The sequence below is a fragment of the Arvicanthis niloticus genome, chromosome 14 (genome assembly GCF_011762505.2).
Source record: "Arvicanthis niloticus isolate mArvNil1 chromosome 14, mArvNil1.pat.X, whole genome shotgun sequence".
NCBI classification, from domain to species: Eukaryota; Metazoa; Chordata; class Mammalia; order Rodentia; family Muridae; genus Arvicanthis; species Arvicanthis niloticus.
This window is the reverse complement of record NC_047671.1, coordinates 13,909,864-13,927,895: the sequence shown is the minus strand read 5'-3', so window position 1 is coordinate 13,927,895 and position 18,032 is coordinate 13,909,864. Positions and strand designations below refer to the sequence as shown.

At 49.8% G+C, this 18,032-nt stretch overlaps 1 protein-coding gene across 8 annotated transcripts in view; it reads right to left on the bottom strand.

Moving 5' to 3' along the window:
• Ctif (cap binding complex dependent translation initiation factor) overlaps positions 1 to 18,032 on the bottom strand; it is a 266,010-nt gene that overhangs the window by 203,999 nt on the left and 43,979 nt on the right. For 7 of the 8 annotated variants that reach the window (XM_034518416.2, XM_034518412.2, XM_034518414.2 and 4 more), the window contains exon 2: positions 4,222 to 4,430. In XM_034518416.2, coding sequence (XP_034374307.1) covers positions 4,222 to 4,401 — 180 coding nt within the window. In that variant the 5' untranslated portion in view covers positions 4,402 to 4,430. The remainder of the gene's footprint in view (positions 1 to 4,221; positions 4,431 to 18,032) is intronic. The other variant, XM_034518413.2, reaches the window with a different exon arrangement.

The window sequence follows — 18,032 nt, the reverse complement described above, 5'->3', positions numbered from 1 at the left end:
TTCTTGCTAGCCACTGTGTACACTAGGCTGACCCGCCCATGAGCTCCACAGACTCTCTTGTCTCTGCTCTCACACAGCTGGAAGAGTACCAGGATTATAGATCTGTGCTACCACGTCCATCTTTACACTGCTTCTAAGGAGTAAGCTCAGGTCCTTACACGTGTGTGGCAAGCACGCTACCCACTGAGCCTTCTCGTAAGTGTCTGATGTCAGGCAGTTCATCACAATGAAGTGACGGTAACTGAGGAATGTCCTCCCCCCCCCAACCCGAATGGTTTACATTTCCTTGGGAATTTTCTGATTCAGGCTTCCCACTTCCTCTTTCTTGTCCAGGTCACGATATTGCTAATTCTGCAACAGAGTGGTTTAAATTAAGAAATGAAACAGTACACATCAATTCACACCCTCAGACACACTCCTGCCATCTTGAAGTCCTTTATAGATGGGCAGGTCACTCCCCATTGTCACACTACTGTATTCCTCCTGGATGGCAGACACACACACACACACACACACACACACACACACACACACATACACACAGACACACATCTTTTCATGAGCATTTGGAGATCTTGGAGTCTGTCCCAGCATCCTGAGATGTAGACCTCTGTGTTGGCTTCTCTATCACCCCCCTCTCCCAGCTTACTTCATCCCTTTCCTCTCAATTCTTGCACCCCTCCATCTTGGACTTCAAATATTTTACTCCCGGACATCTCTTTGGGTCTTCCAGCCCACTCTCTCTAGTACCAGAACCCCAGCAAAGCTTCAGTCCCTAGGGCCTCCAATCCATTAGAGCAGTGGTTCTCAACCTTCCTGATGCTCAGACCCTTTAATACAGCTCCTCACGGTATATTAACCCCCAACCATAAAATGATTTCTCTTGTTACTTCGTAACTGTAATTTTGCTATTGTTATGAGTCATAATGTAAATATGTTTTCTGATGGTCATAGGCAACCCCTCTGAAAAGGATATTTGACACTGAAGGGGGTCTCTAGTACCAGAACCCCTGCATTTGCGAAGTTATTACCTGCCTTGGTGCCCACTCCACCCTCCCTTGCCTGGGGCTCTGATTACATCCTCATCCTCATTCCCTGGTCTTCCTTCTGCTTTCCCTCCTCTGTATTTCAACCTTGGCTGAGACCATCTTCCTAACTCTGCTGCAGCCCTGTGGTGGAAGTCACCAGAAGTCCCCCCCAGCAATGTGGCAGATGTCATGAGCACATGTGGTGGCAGGGTGGGCACTGGGAGGTGGGCAGATTCAGTGCTCTCTGCTCACTCCGCTCACCCTGGACCATTCCCTGTACCTTATAACTATCCCGGCTACGCTCCTTTGGCCCTCATCTCTGCAGTGCCTCCACATCACCATCCCCTTAGGTTGAGCTCCTAGAGGCAGGAACAAGCCTGGCTTGTCTCTTGCTGCTGCCCTCATCCATCTCTCTGCTGGGTCCTCTCCACTAGTAACTCAGTCGCTCCATCAGGGATGTTGCCCTCTTCCATGTCCCAGCAGCAGTCCTTGAAGTTACCCACCCCTCCCCCCCCACACACACACACTTCCTAAACCCTTCTTCTCCCAGGATTCTGCCATCTCATCTGCCCTGGCTTCCTTCCAGCCAGCTCTCCTGGCTCCGCCTTCTCTCTCTTCTTATCCATGGCCCAGGCTCAGCCCTGCGTCTCCTGTACACATGGTTCCCTTCTCAAGCTTGACAAGAGCCTCTTTCTCTTAGATTTGGGTCTTGGCTCTTCTGGGCCACCTTGGGTATGCAAGCTCCTTATCTCCTTCTCTATGTTTCACTGACCTCACCCTGACCATCCTTTAAGTTGTCATACTAGCAACTGTCTTGAGAAGTCCCCACCCATGCATTGGGTGTGTTCTGTCCCTTTAAGGGCATGCTCTGGCTCCCTTAATGCTTGCACTTAAATCTACTAAACCATCTGATATTTAAAAAAAAAAAAAAAGCAAACCAAACCAAAAACCCTCCAACTTTGCTTCAACAAATAAAAATAAACAAATGAGCCCTGGCTGGGTGCTGGCTCCTCAGTTGCTTGTGCTAGCCTTCCGCTAGCCTTCCTAGCTCAGATGGTCACAGCGCTGGAGTAGAAGTTTCATGAAGGTGGGGCTTTGTCTCATTCCCAATACCAAGATCTCCCAGCTCCCTCAGGGGACAGGTGCTCATGAGCTCACACACTTGTGGCCTTAGAACATCAAGGACACTGAGGAAAATTGCAGGGACTCTCTTCAGCCCTCAGCACTGAATGGGATGGGGTAGGGGACTCCTGCTACTTAAGGATGTTCCAGGCTGGGCTGGAGAGATGGCTCAGAGGTTAAGAGCACTGACTGCTCTTCCAGAGTCCTGAGTTCAATTCCTAGCAATCACATGGTGGCTCATGATCATCTGTAATAGTGTCTGATGTCCTCTTCTGGTGTGTCTACAGTGTACTCATATACATAAAATATATAAATACATTTTTTAAAGGAGAGGAAGGAGAAAAATTTGAAGGAAAAAAAAAAAAAAAAAACCCAATGTCCCAGGCTGACTCCTGGTCTGGGCTTCATTCTACTGGCTGTTTTGTGTGTGTGTGTGTGTGTGTGTGTGTGTGTGTGTGTGTGTGTGTGTGTGTGTGTGTCAACTTGACACAAACTGGAATTGTCACAGAGAAAGGAGCCTCCCTTGAGGAAATGCCTCCATGACTTGAGGAAGTGTCTCCATGAGATCCAGCTGTAAGGCATTTTCTCAATTAGTGATCAAGGGTGGGAGGGCCCATTGTAGGTGGTGCCATCCCTGGGCTAGAAGTCTTAGATTCTATAAGAAAGCAAGCTGAGCAAGCCAGGGGAAGCAGGACAGTAAGCAGTACCCCATGGCTTCTGCATCCACTCCTGCCTCCAAGCTCCTACCCTGTGTGAGTTCCAGTCCTGACTCCCTTTGGTGATGAACAGCAATGTGGAAGTGTAAGCTGAATAAACCCTTTCCTCCCCAACTTGCTTCTTGGGCAAGATGTTTTGTGTAGGAATAGAAACCCTGACTAAGACGCTGGAAGACTAGATTTTTCTCCTTACTGGGCAGTGAGCTAGGTGGTCACATCTGGCAGTGAGCTAGGTGGTCACATCTGGCAGTGAGCTAGGTGGTCACATCTGGCTTTTTTCTAAGGCAGGGATCCCAAGTACTTATCCTTAACTCGAATACCCAGGCTTGAAGGGGAATGCTCTGAGACGTGCCCCTGGTCTGCTGACCCTGGACAGGAGAGAAGACCCTTCCTCGCCTCTGCATTTGGCAGCACCTGTCCTTGTCTTCCTTGACATTCCAGCTTCCCTGAGGCAGCAGGTTAATACCATTTGACAGAAAAGACAAATGGGCCTCTCTGGTCAGTGGTAGCACATGCCTTTAATTCGAGCACTGGGGAGACAGAGGCAGGTGTATCTCTGTGAGTTCTAGGCCAACCTGATCTACAGAGTGAGTTCCAGGACAGTCAAGGCTACACAGAAAAACCCTGTCTTCAAGAAAGAAAAGAGAAAAGAAAACAGCGCCTGATATTGGGAGCTTCACCCATGATCAAACAGGCATCTTAGAACCAAATTTGGAAGCAACTCTCAGAAGAATCTACTGGGGATATACTGTGTTGAGCAAAGATGTTATGTGATGACAGGTTGCTAAAGCCATTGCAGTCCACAGTTTTCCAGGTAAGATCACCTCCCCTGCAAGGCCAAGTTGAGACAGGCTGACCCTGAGGTTCTTCTCTGAATGCCTCACGCATCTATGTACATAGGCACACAGCATCTGGTAGAGAAATACAGAAGACTCATTCCTTAGGCTCCCAGCAACTGTCTGCAGTTGAAGTCAGAGAAAGTCACAAGTTACAGTTCTCCAAAGACATGCATGACGGGTAGCTCCCACCATGATCTCCAGAGCTGCTCTAGAGCAGAAGCTTGCAGGAAACGCAGAATAGTACCTGGCAAATGGTAGTGGCTAATCAATGTACACTAAGAGACAGTGATCTGGTTGGGTCCCAGAGATGGGTTCAAAGGTCAAAGGTACTTAGCAGAGGTAAAGGCTTCCTGGATGGATCTCTAAACCCTTCCTCCAGGATGCTGGATGCTGTGTCAGGTGAGATCACCACACCACAGCAGCATGAGGAGAAATGGTTAACACATAGTCAGAATTAAGGTCCCTAGTGTCGTGTCTTTGAGTTCGCTAAGCCCCTGGGCCTGGGCCAGTGTTCACCTGGGAGATATGGGCCTGTGTCCTCTGGCTCTCGACGTCACCCTCTGTCTTGTCGGTCAGCAGCCCCTGCACCTGGTACTCTAGCACGTAGCTGTCAATGAACCGCTCCAGCTCCTCGATCTCCTGGGAGCGGCTGCTTCCCGCCTCAGAGGAGGCCGATGCTGCCGAGGAGTTCTCCATTCCTCTGGCTCAGGGACCGCGGTCGGCTGCTGGGGAAGAGGACAGACAGACAGCTTCTGTGAGATGCTGCTGGAGACCAGGACGATGCCCCACTAGAGAAATACTCTTCCCTCTTTGAAGCAGTCTGGTCTCCCAATCGCCAGAAACATTAGTGAAATATCGGCTGATCTTTAGCATAAAGAATATGCTGAGTTCCCACTATGATGAGAGGGAAACTGAGGCCGGAGGAGGAACAGGTAACTTATCTAATTGCCTAGCACACTGACTTGCGTGGTACCCGGGTTAGTGCTCACTGCCTGGGAGAACAGATGGTAAATCTAGACCAGCATCCAAGTCCTACTATCTAGCTTGACTTAAAATCCTGACATTAAACCCACAGAGCAAAATAGAAGGTCCCCTTCCCCGATCCTAGAATTGGACATCCCAGATAGAAACACCCTTCAAGAGGGACAATCCCTCCAGGAAATGCCTCCTATGAGTTTCTTTCCCTCTGGCCACCAGACTGCCACATATATAGTTGTGGTCTGTGGGTCTCAGGTTATCAGCAGAGTTCTATAACCTTGCTGTGGACATGTGTTACATTAGTCTATAGGAACGGGGAGGGAGTTGCCTTTTACTGACAGAATGATAGAACTTGGCGGGTTACCATGTGACTGTGGCTGGACCACACGTGCTGCTCTCCAGAAGAGTGTGAACATCCCAGCAGCCCTCTGGCCCACTCTTGAGTTCAGCCTGACTGACATGACCGGTTGTACTTGGGATTAGCTCTAGAGTCTTCCAACAAAATTGTCACCCTGGTCTCTAAGAACGCAAGCCCACCACTCCCCTCTGTCCCCAATAGTCACACTTCATCCATATCTGAAAAGCCAGAACGCTCCTCCCTTCCAGGGTCCCCAGCCCTTCCTTGCATGGACAGGGGGCCTCCAGGCTTGATGGTAAAGGATGTTAAAGCTTGTCTTGTGTCTCTTTTATCACCTGGGGACTTGTGACCACCCCCCCCCCCAAGGAAAGTCCCATGCAACTTGAGCAATCAGCACATTTCATCAACACAACTACGTGGACTTTCTCCAGACCAGCCCCTTTGCAAAATGACAAAGCAGGTCTGAAGAGCAGAGGCAGGTGCCTCACAGGCCATGTGAAGATGCTCAGGGTAGGAGAGGCAGGGCCCTGAGCACTCAGTGGGAGCACTCTTCTGGATCACCAGCATTTGCTAATAACCAAGAAGTAGTGGAGTGTTCAGCGGTAGTACAGAGACCATGAGTGTGGACTGGAGAGGAGACCTTCTGGGCGGCAGGCTTCTGACTTACAGAACTGTGGGATAACAGAAGGTGCTGCTGCAAGACCCAAAGGGGGCGGTAATTTTACACACAGCAGTAGAAAGATGGTAGTGGCTGCAGCAGGGGTGGAGGTGGGGGGATGGGGGTGTGGGGAGGAGCAGGGTATGGGAGGGTGCTTTCCTGCTGCTGGCACTTTTTCAGTCCCTACTTTCCAAACCTAGACCCTCTTCCACTTATGGAACTCTACAGCAGAGACCTAGACAACCCCTGGGGTCTCTCCAACTTCCCGATTAATGGTGATCTAGCAGGCAAATGGATCACCCAGCCATGGCTTCAACCATGACTATGAGATTCCTAATAATAGCAATGTGAATGTTTAATTCACCCGTGACACGGGCTGAATCAGCCTTCTCAGCATAGATGCCCCCTCTCCATGCATGTCATCTTCCTAATATTTATGAAATTCACATCATCAGACTACTGAGAAAGGAAAAGATGGTCTCAGAGAGGCTAAGTAACATGTTCACAGGGGTTGGTGTGACTGTCTATACCCCCATAACCTGCCCCTCTTTCTCTTACGTGCAGGTAGCTTGTGTGGGTCCTCAGGATGTGTCTCAGTTTCCTATCCCCCTACCCTTCCATTGAGCAGTTGATTCTAGGAGTGACATACGTAAATGTGTGTTTTACTCCCTGCCTGGGTACAGCCTGGGGAGGGTGATGTGCTCAAGTTCAGGGCCTGGCCCTGTGCAAGTGACCTGAGCTGAAGGGCAATGAAAGAGCAGACATCCAGAGGGGACTGCAGCAGAGACACTTGCTGACATAGTCCATACCTAATGCTGTGTCCATTACTCCTTGAAGACCTCAGATCTTAGCCAGAGCTTCTAGCCACATGCAAAACTGGGCCTTTGCGTGAACTTGCCATGGAGTACCCAGAATGGAGAGTAGGGCTGGCCTGCTGTGGCAGCCTATGGCTCCTTCTACTGGGCTCTCTAGGCACGTGAGTCTCATGGACATATGTCCTGTGGGGAAAGCGGACATGGCAATGATCCTACCATGGCTCACTGAGGTAAGGCAAAGAATCATGATTCAACTGGATCCTGCAATATTTTAGTACTCAGAGGGGCGGGGGGGGGGGAAGGACTATTCCATGGCCCCTCGACTGGACACCTGTTTATCTACATGTTCTTTTTGTCCACTGCTATTCCAGGTGCTGTTGTCCAATCTGCTCCAGGCATAGCTGACAGCACCTGACATCAGGTGCCACCTGCTTGTGGCTGTTCAGACAGTAGACACCTACAGGATCTACCTGAGCCCTGTGATCTGGAAGAGGAAGGGTCCAGGGACATCCTCTACAGGGACGGAGCTCTACCTTTTGGTCTTTGATGACAATCCCAGGGTGGCAGCTCTGTGGTCACTCAGTGGGCCTGAGCAGATTGGGCTCCAGTTGCTTACAGTAGTGAGAAGATCTGCAGTAGCCTTCCCTTGCATCCTGTCTTGTCCTCCTTTCTTGGGAACACAGTTTACAGAGATACTATCCTTGTCTTCTACAGAAGTCACTCCTGGGAAACTCACCCCCAAAGCAACAAAATCCCAGGCAGATGCCAGGCAGGTCCTTCTCCCTTCTCTCAGGCTGCAATCTCCTCTACCTCATCCATCAACTATTTGTCCACTGCGTTTAAAATAATGAATATTTTTTTTTCAAATAAACAACTCAATAGCTTTAAGTCTGGTCACAATGTTGCATAACTATGACCACTACCCATTTCCATTTCTGAAACTTTTCATTAGCCCAAACTGAAGTCTTTCATCCACTGCACACTAATCCTTCATTCCCCAGGCTCAGGTCCAGGCCCTTGTTAACCTTCCCTTCCTTCTGGCTCTATGACTTATTTACTCTTGGTACTTTGTTTATGTGGAGTCATACAATATTTCTGTAATTGCTTTATTTCACAGTGCACTCAAGGTCTGATCATGCTACCACATGGCAGAACCTCGTGCCCTTTTATGGCTGATGAGATGCTGTATTACAATGATATATCGTGTGTATCTACTCTGGCCATCTACTTTTCCATGAACTGGCCTGTGGGTTGTTCTCACATCTGGCTGTGGAGAATCGGCTATGAATGTGGGTGTGCAAATAAGTTTATTCTGCTGTGTTCAATCCTTTTGGGCATGCACCTGCAGGTCCCCTAAAATCTACAAGGCAAGAAGGATGCTCCCACCATCGTAGGCGTGACTTTTGCTGCTTTCACTCCTAATTCAACTTCTAAGTCATAGTGAGGGGAGAGGGAAACACCTTATGTAGCTGGGTAGCAGGCTGAGCTGGGAGCCACAGAGGAGGAGGGTTCTGGTCTTCACAGAAAGTCAAAGTGAACAAGAAGGCCAGGACCAGGCAAGAAGGAAAAAGAAAATGGCATGGAAGAGGACCAAGGGCACCCAACTAAGTCACTCAGGCACAGAACATGAAGAGATGCCCATCCCAGGAGCTGGTCTCTACAATGAGTCCCTGGGACCTCGTCCTGCCCCTACTGCCTACCAGGTGATGGATGAGGAGAGGACCAGAAAGCCAGTAGGAGGAAAGGCTCTGAAGCTGCATTTTGCTGTAAAGGCAGTGAAAGGGAGGGGGTTACCCTAAGGCTGCAGGCAAGGATGGGCTGAAGCTGACATAGCGTGAAGTAGGGGTTAGGGGCCCTTGCAATTCCCAGAGAGAACGAAGGGCACACCTATGTCTGTCCGGGAGAAGAGGCCACCATGCCTGTGTGCTGAGACCACATTCCAACTGGGCCATACTCGTGCTGCAGTGACAGCCTCAGTACCTGACTGCTTAATATTAGAGATGTGAAAATACCCATCCTCTAATGTAAAGATGCCCTCCCTACACTGCCGGTCCCCTCCTTCAGAACAACACAACCCAACCTCTTGTCTTGCCCAATGCTGTCTGCAGCTTCCATAGGAAACCAGCACAAAGCACGGAGGTACCTATCTTTCCTCCTCCCTCTGGTCCTACCTGGCTCTGAGCCAGAGGCTCACAGGCTACAGGCCTAGAGGAAAAGTTAACACTCCCATCACAGGGCACCCTATGGGCCTAGAAACAATAAGATAGAGTCTTTACCCTTCATTATCCTTCCACCCACCACCTGCTCAGAGACAAAAGGCATTAGGTGCTGTAAATTTAGCCAATCCTTTTAAGAACAGACAGGCATTAGAGGCAGCCCTCCTCCCCTCCCGCCTCAGGGATGAGCTAGGTGACCTGCAGGTCAGGAGGCTTGACTGCTGGGAAACCTGTCATTCCAGCCCTGGGGAATCCATCATTTTAGCCCTCTAACTTCCTCAAGCTCATTCCCTAACCCCTTTAGCATCTAACCCGCCCAAGCAGTTTCTGGACCTCACACAAGAAACTATGAAGATCTCAAAGCCTACTTTCCTGGCTCAGTTTTTGGCTTGAGCAACAACAAAGGACTTAGCTCCCCTTGGATCCCAGGCAAGCTGCAAGGGAAGCCAGGGAAGCTGCAAGGGACCCTAGAAGTGAATGGGGAGGGCTCAGAAGTTGGTGCTCTCCAGTCTGTGCTTGATCCCAGAAGGATGTCAACTCTGCGTCAGGGCAATATCTGAGCTTTGAAGACAGGGAACCCAACAAGGACACAGTGGCCTATTTTTGTTACTAACAGTCATCACATCTACCCAAGACTTCATCCCAACTTGGCCCGCATCACTTCCTAGGAGGCCTGGCAATACACAGTGCCCTTGTGTTCCCTACCCACAGTTTGTTCCCTGTGACCCTGTTAACACACGTGCTGGCTGTTGTCATTGGTTCCCAAGATCCCCTACCACAGAGAGCCAGCTAGAATAGCTTCACCCAGAATACACAGTTAGGATGATAGTTCTCCTTTGTGACTTGCCAGGCAGACCTAGGCCAGTGTGATATATGTAAAGCCTGTGGGAAGGGGTAGGCTGGGCTGCCTGGGAGAGAAGATGCCCAGAGTTGTCCAGAGGAAGCTATGGGAACCTTTTCCCTGCCAGGCCATCTCATCTGGTCTGTTCTCTAACCCCTCACAGATGACTCTGTAGAAAATACGATTTCCCAGGCAATCAATTCTTCATCCCCATTGTCTGGTTGCTACAGTCAGTGCTGGCCTGATGACTCAATATATTCATGTGTGCCAGAGACACACAGGACGATTCAGTGGAGGCCTGTGCGAACAGAAACTGCAGGTTCCCAACCCCTGTGAAGTGAGAAAGTTCAGAAACATAGCAGTGGAGGTGGGACTTCAATACCAGTGACATTTACTGCAGCAGGAGGTAGGACATTCATCATCCTCTGAATGGGGACTCCCTCCACTTTACCAACCCCACTTTAACCCTTTGTTACCCTAACGTTGGATAGGGTGTGATTCAGAATTGTTGGTCTGTTATAAAACAAATGCCTGGTGCCACGATCGCAGAATCAAAGAATGTGGAGCATTTGCGTGTACCATGCACTTGAAGTAGTATTTCTGCTTCAGGAACCTTTGTTGCACTCGTCCCTCTTGATGCATTTCTGGCTGTGGGCAGGACCAAAGGAGAAGAAGCCTAGCAGATAGGTATGGTGCTCCCCACCCCAAACTCAATGGGCACAGAGTCCCCACCATCTTGTTATAAGATCCTAACTCAGTAGAGCTAGAGTGCAAATTCTGAGGCTGTTTTTTCCCTGAAACAGACTCACTACATACCCTAGGCTGGTCTCGAACTCCCGATCCTCTTGCCTCTGTTTCCCAAATGTTGGGATTATGGACATGCACCAACATGTCTTGTGGGAGTCTATGTAGCCAGCTCTCAGGGGAGGCTGCTGGTGGTGGCGAGGACTACACTTAGACTACCCAAGATCAGAGAAGCTGACCTATCACTGCCACCTACTCAGATATCCTGGACCCCCTGGCAGAGTGGAATGGCTGGGCGCTCCATCCTGACCTTTTGGCTAGGTAGTCACACCAAAAGATGTGAGCACTCCTCTTAGGGTCCATGCAGTGCGCAGGGAGAGCTTGCACAGAGTAGGACCTCAATGAGCTGAGGTAACTATCTCCTGGGGGAACCTGGGTACTACCTCCACACTGTGCTTGTTCCTAAAATCCGGGATGCACGGCTCCCGTGGCACTATGAGAATGCAGCCTCACCCTGCGTGGATGAAGGGATCAAAACTTGCAGGCGAAACCACTTGTGGGAGGGTGCACAGATGCCTTTCGCTATAGTCAGCCTAGACACTCACAATTTACCCATCGGAATCAGCTCCCCATCTCCTGCTGATGGCCAGCCTTTGTGACACCCCACCCCCCAAGTGTAGAGCTGGGTTACCATCATTAGCACCTATTGGGAATAAGAGGATGGGGAGCATTCTATAGGAGACTACTTTAAGTCATCCTCCATGTAGCCCTACTCTGTGATCATCCTCCATGTAGCCCTACTATGTGATCATCCTCCAAGTAGCCCTACTCTGAGATCATCCTCCATGTAGCCCTACTATGTGATCATCCTCCAAGTAGCCCTACTATGTGATCATCCTCCAAGTAGCCCTACTCTGAGATCATCCTCCATGTAGCCCTACTCTGTGATCATCCTCCATGTAGCCCTACTATGTGATCATCCTCCATGTAGCCCTACTATGTGATCATCCTCCAAGTAGCCCTACTCTGAGATCATCCTCCATGTAGCTCTACTATGTGATCATCCTACATGTAGCCCCATTATGCGAGCCAACCCTGGACAGAGACCCTTTTGCTCACTGCTCCATCCTGAGAGCAGCGTCAGCTCAGACTGGGAGCAGGGCTGGCTCCCATGAGAAGGCAGGGCACAGGCAGCAGAAGGCAGGACCTGTGCTGTGGCCTCCGAGGGTAGCTGGTCTATGCAGCTGCCATCAGTCCTGGAAGGTCTAGGTAGGGAGGAGCTAGGAGAGGTGCTAGGTGATCTGTCATGGCATCCTCCTTCCAGTTCAGGCCTCCAAGTGTGTTTCTCAAGAGAGAACATCAGAGCTGCAGCTGAGTCCAGGACAACTGGGGCAGGAGACTGCACTCAGGCAGGCTTTGTAGGGACAGTCCTGTATTATTTCTGGATATTTCTACTGTACACACAGGTCCATCTTCCCTTCAAATTCTCAAGGACCAGAGGGGCCTCCACTTGCATCTGACAGTGACCACCTCCCTTGGCTCAAAGCACACGATGCCTCTGACACCTTCTTATCCTCTCCGATCCTGTTACTCAGCCCCTGACTGTTCTTGAAATATTTATGGGTCTTTATCTTGCCTTGACAAGATGGCAAGATCTTTGAGGTGCTGTTGTATATTCTATCTGTCTCCACCCCAAGTTCAGGCCTCCCATACTCCCTGGCGTGGGCTCTGGGATCAGCTTCCTTAGTTCTCCTGCCCATGGCCAGTTCTGCCCAGTCCCCTCCAGCTCATAGAATGTCAAACACAGAATGCTGGGATCCTCTTGTCCAATATCTTTCTCCCCAATCCACAGCTTGATTTCTTCCTATATGTTCCAGACCCTCCTCAAGACAATGTATTATCACTAAGGAGTCCTGAACACTTGTTGAACACTGTGCCCTACAGGTGCCGGGGGACATGAAGGTCAGGTACAACTGACCAAAGCTGCACAGGGTCACTAGCCAGCCAAGTGAACCACACTCTGGGTTGGATTCAGGCAGTTTCCTTACCACCTCTGCTCTCGAGATGGGAGATATAAAGGGTATGGGACCTGACTGTACCACTGGCTAGCTCAATGCCTACTGCATAACTCTGGGCTATCCCTGGCCTGCCTGGTTGTCTCTAAACCATGCTGATGAACATTTACCTCATAAGGAGCCACAAAGATGAAGTACAATGATGCAGGAGAGAGGGGCTCAGCACACCCAGGTACACAGCACACCCAGGTACACAGCAAGCCCTCATTTATTGCTGAACCTCGTGGCCATCTCTGCTCTTCCTCACTCTGCTTCTGCATTCTCTCTTGCCTCTGCCTCTTTGAACTACACCCTTGTGTTTGGGGAATGTTTCCAGGAATACCTCCTCCATGAAGCCCTCCATGAAGCTCTCCTTGGCTACTGCTGACAGGGAGAGCTCCTTAAGGTCTTAAATTCCCCATGTCCTGACTGAGCCTTAAGTCTGATCCTCTGCTAGGTTACAAATCTGGGGAGCCCTCAGTTCTGCCATGCTGACCAGACTCAAGAGGACCCAGTCTCTTTCTTCCCTGCACTCCAGGTAGATGGCTGGGCCCCACCACTGGCTCTCTTCAAAAGCCTCTGGATTTACCCTCTAAGAAAAAGGACTATCCAAGAGCATGTTGGAGGAAGGGGAAGGGAGACCAAATGTGTCCTGCTGTAAACCCAGCAGGGCACTTCAGGTTAAGGCCTGAAAGCTCTAAGTGCAGTGGCCCCAGCACCCAGTCCTGCCTCAAGTAACACTCCCTCTCTAGTGTCCCTCCTGGGGTAACCACAGCCTCCAGCCAGCTCTCTTTGTCTCTGCAACATCTTCTTGAACCACAGCCCAGTAGGAGCAGTGGTTCCAGCCCCTGAGTCTCAGTGGGGCTACAACACACAGGAGGGCCCGCTGGTCTTCAGCATCAAGAGACCACACTGAAGGCAGAGCCAAGAACAGTACCCATTTCCCTCTCCTCAAGCTGTCCTTTTGGAAGTCGCCAGGACCCTTGGCTCACAGTGGCTCTCGAAACAGCTCATCAGTGGCTCACTGGGCCCACTGGCCTCTGCACAGGTACACATTGTTTTTTCTATTGCTGTGATAAAACACCTTGACCAAAGCAACTTCTAGAAGGAAGGGCTTATTAGGGCTTACTGTTCCAGAGGGGAAAGAGTCCATCACCATGATGAACAGGTGTCAAGCATGGCAGCCGAAACTGCTGGATGGAGGGAGACGAGAGCTCACATGATGAGCTGAAGCAGGACGCAATGTGAACGAACTAGAATTGTGAGGTTTTTGTTTTGTTGTTTTGTTTTTTTCTCTCAAAACCCTCCTCCAGTGCCACACTTCCTCAGCCTTCCCAAACAGCTCTTCCAACCGGGAACCACGGTTTCATATGCTGGAGGTTATGGGGGACATTCTCACTTAAACCACTATACACACCACCCCTCAGATGACTAACTCACCATGCATACAGGAACAGCCGCAAAACAAAGCCACCTGCAGCTCTTGGCCACACACAGACCTATGATGTGTTTTATCTGGCTGAGTGCTCAAAAAAATATTTGAGTGAATATTTATAAATCAAAAGATCTTGTGCAAAAAATCCATGTTTCTGGCTTTTCAGAAGATCAGTCAACTCTGGCCCACCTCTTCATACTTTAACTGTCCTCTGGTGTGAAGGAGTATTGGTCCATTCAGACCACCGTCAACCTAAAGCTTGATCTGGGACCCCCCTTGATACCTCCACTTTGTCCACAGCCATTACCCACAAGGTTCCCCTCACCCACATGTTGCATGCCTGGACCTCCAGGTGTCCAAGTATGACAGAGTCCAGCGAGAGAGTAAAAAGGGGTCGCCTGTGAGTATAAACATGAATGTGCCCCTAAGACCTTGGAAATAAATCTAGAACAAGTTGGAAGTGGCACCTGCCTGACAGTCTATACAGAAATATACAGAAAATTCATTGCCCAGAGAAGAAAGTGGGTAGGCTTTTTCTCTTCACAGGGTGGCTGGAGGAGCTGTCACTTGGAGGTACTGGGCTAGCTTGGTCAGAAGAAAGCCACCATGGAAGGCAGTCCGCTTAAGTTCTGTCCTGGGACAGGATGTTTGTTCCTTCTGGGTATCTGAAAGAATATCCAAGGGTGTTTCCCCCGACCTCTTACATTCTCCTTCATGTCCCCTGGCTCAGCACTGCTGAGTGGGCATTGTTGCTGGCTCTAGAGAAACCAGGACCTAACATAACCCTCCACTTGACCACTGGGAGCCAGAGCTGAGCTCAGAGACATATATTTCTTCTCTGGGAGTGTACTGCTGCGTTTCCAGAAAGCAGGAAAAAGGCAGCAGGGAACTGATGCTCTTTCTCCATGGTAGCAGCAGGCAGGTTACTAATGGGGAGAGAGAGAGAGAGAGAGAGAGAGAGAGAGAGAGAGAGAGAGAGAGAGAGAGAGAGAGAGAGAGCTTTTTCTGGGTAGCTTTTCTGTATCTTATACAATGTCCAGGCCCACTGGACAACTGAGGACATCCCACGCCCAAACCATCCCCAGTGTGGCCATGATGCTTCCTGAATTCTCTGTGAGCCCTGGAGAGACGATGCGGAAGGAACCTTGGAGCCTGGATTCCTGAACTGGCCTCTAGGCCGAGAGCCAGCACATGCTACCTCTGTAACTCCTGCCTACACAGCTGGCCTTTGAAAGCAAGTCTTCCATATTTTATCCTTCAAAGACTGCTGGCTTGCAAGTCATTCCCCCTCTGTAAGACTCTACAAAAAAAAAAAAAAAAAAAAACCTCATAAATGCTCCTGCAATGTGGAAAGTAATAAACATCAATTTACAAAGCATTTACCTCAGGCCAGACCCTGTGTGACAATAATCTGCAAGACAGCACCACAACCCAGAAACTATTTTTGTCCCCACTGTACAAAAGAGGTAACTGAGGCAGGTAGGGATTGGCCAAAGACCACCTGGTTCATAACAGGTTGAGTCAGAACAGAAACCCATACAGAATTGCTCCAAAATGTGACTATTCTAACTAGAAAAGAGGGACACAGAGTGCCACTCATTCCCCACTCTGTCCCTTGCTCACTAGCTATGAGCTAGGCCCCCTGGAGAGGGCCTTGGAACCAGATCCAAGTCAAGGCTTTTGGCCCTGCATAGGTGACAGAATAAACTGCCACAAGATAGATGGTCAGAGTTATCCTTGGATTCCTGGGAGGTGGTCCAGGTCTTATGCCTTCCTGGGGGGCTATACAGCCTAGTACAGACCAGATCAGTGAGCTCCTAACAATACTGTGCATGCAGGCAGGGAGAGCAGGCACACTGCTTCTGTTTTACAGGAGGAACCCCTGGAACTGGAACAGTCTGTCTGTCTGGACAGGAAAGGATAGTAACATAGGATTCAGCTCCCGGCATTTGCAACACCATCGAGTCTAACTCTACAACGTAACTGATGAATCAGTGGGCATTCAGGTTGAGCTGTGAGGAGCCAAGGACCCAGATGGGTAAAGGAATAATAAGGGACAGAAGGTCTCATGAACTATAAACACTTCCTCCAGACAGAGGGTAGGAAAACTGAGCTCTCCCACAGCCCACAAACATTGTATATCTTATAAACAAAGTGTTTAGGGTTTAGCTTTTTTGTTAAATAAAAGGGGTTTTTTGCTTATTTGTTTGATGCATGTATGCATGTGTGGATGAGTGTGTCTTATGTCTGTGTCTAAGTACCAAGGCTAGAAATGGGCACTGGTGTCCTCTATTGTTCTCAGCCTATTCTCTGAGTCAGGATCTCTCCCTGAATCTGGGGCTAGAATTTTCTCTTCCAGGCTGGAAGTCAGCAAGCCCTAGCAAACCTCCTCAAGTTCTAGGTGATGAAACAGCATGGAGCTGGGCTTTGACAGACATAACTCAGAGCCTGGATTCAGCCACTGGATTCCTGAGACGATGCTTTTCCATACCCCAAGGCTGCCTCAGCAGGCAAGCATTTGAATACTCCCCTCACCCCCATGATTATTTTTTTTTCTTTTTAGACCCTCAGCAGGCTTTGAAAGTGACTACAAGACAGATTGACAGTGTACTATGCTTTCTGGGTCCAGTAGTCTGTGTGCACAGGTAGTGGGAACACTCATTCCATAGCTGTCCCCTAGACCAGCTTAGACATGCAAGTGACAAGTGATGAGAAAAGCTATCTCTATAGCAGCCTGAGGCAGCAGTCCCAAGCACAGGCTCCCTTGACTGGCAGTTCACAGTTCTGTGTCAGACTGACAGGAAGCCACTAGTTGTTCCCTGATGCTCTTACTAGGCTCCATATATATAGGACGACCCCTGGGAGCATCCCCTCAGTATATCACCTACATACTGACTAGCAACATCCTTGCTGAATGGGACCTTGGCAGTCACTGAGCCTGGTGTATACTTCCAGAGTCCACAGGCTCAGAAGATATCTATCTATTGACCTGTGGGTCACTGGTAAGATGGTAGTTAACACACAGTTCTTTTGTAAGCCTGCAGCTATCCTCCCCCCCCCCCCCAGTGCCCCACCACCACCACTGCCACCCTTGACAGGGCCTGAAGCACTTGTGGCCAATAAAGCTGACTCTCCTACAGGCAGGGCTAAAGCCTGAAGGATGGTCCTCCCTTCCCAACCAGAACATATCTGCCCAGCATGGAGACCAGTGTCTGCAGGAAACACCTCATCTGCTGGCCAAGAGTGAGGAAGTGACTCTCTGATTTCAGTAAGATTTGTCATTCCCCTAGGGATATGCCTGTGTAGGAAATGTCATTGATATGGGACAAGCTGCCCTGGGATTGATGCCACAGGAAGCCACCTGGACTGGTCAGGAAGCTCAGTGGAAAGGAGAGAATCAGTTACTCTGTAAAAAGAGAAGGGTAGATATGTCCACCTTGTCTGGCACCATCCAGGGGAGAGGGTGGATGGCCAGGAAAATGTTCCACATTCCAGCCTGGGGTGCAGCGACAAGCTAAGACTAGACTGGGGACACTGAACTGTCTGTTAGAACTCAAGGGAGTTCTTGGCTCTGGCCTGCCTTGTAAATATCTGTCACTGCTTCATGGTCTGTCAGGCAATATCTAGACCCCAGGCTACCACAGTGAATGAAGACATGGCTCTGTCCTTCAGAGTAGCAAGGGGAAGCCAAAGTGTCAAGAACATGGCACCAAATCCTGTCTAGAACCCGGGGACACTTGGCTAGGTGGGGCCAGAAGAGTATAACCAGAGATTCCTGTGTGACCTTCTGTAAGTTTTGACCTCAGCCTTCCTTATAAAAAGGGGACAATGAGGCAGACTACACACAGAGAGAAGCCATGTTCAGAGGAAGGCAGACAGATGGCATCGGAAAGCGGAGGACAACCAGGCATGGTGGCTGGTGCATGCTTGAGATCCTGACCTGAGCAGGCAGTGGCGGGAGGATCCTGGGTTCCAGGGTACACAGTGAGACCCTGCTTAAAACAAAGCAGGAAGCCAGGGCACACTGGAGCTGGCCATCAAAGCACCAGAAGCTAGGGAGAGTGTGGCACAGACTCCTACCCACACTGCCAGGAAGATCCAGCTCTGCCCACATATGACCTCTGTCTCTGAGAAACCATAAGCGGTGGTTGTTTAAGCTGAACACTGTCCTTTGTTACAGCAACTCCGGCAAACAAACACCATCTGTGTGCAACATACGTGCACATTC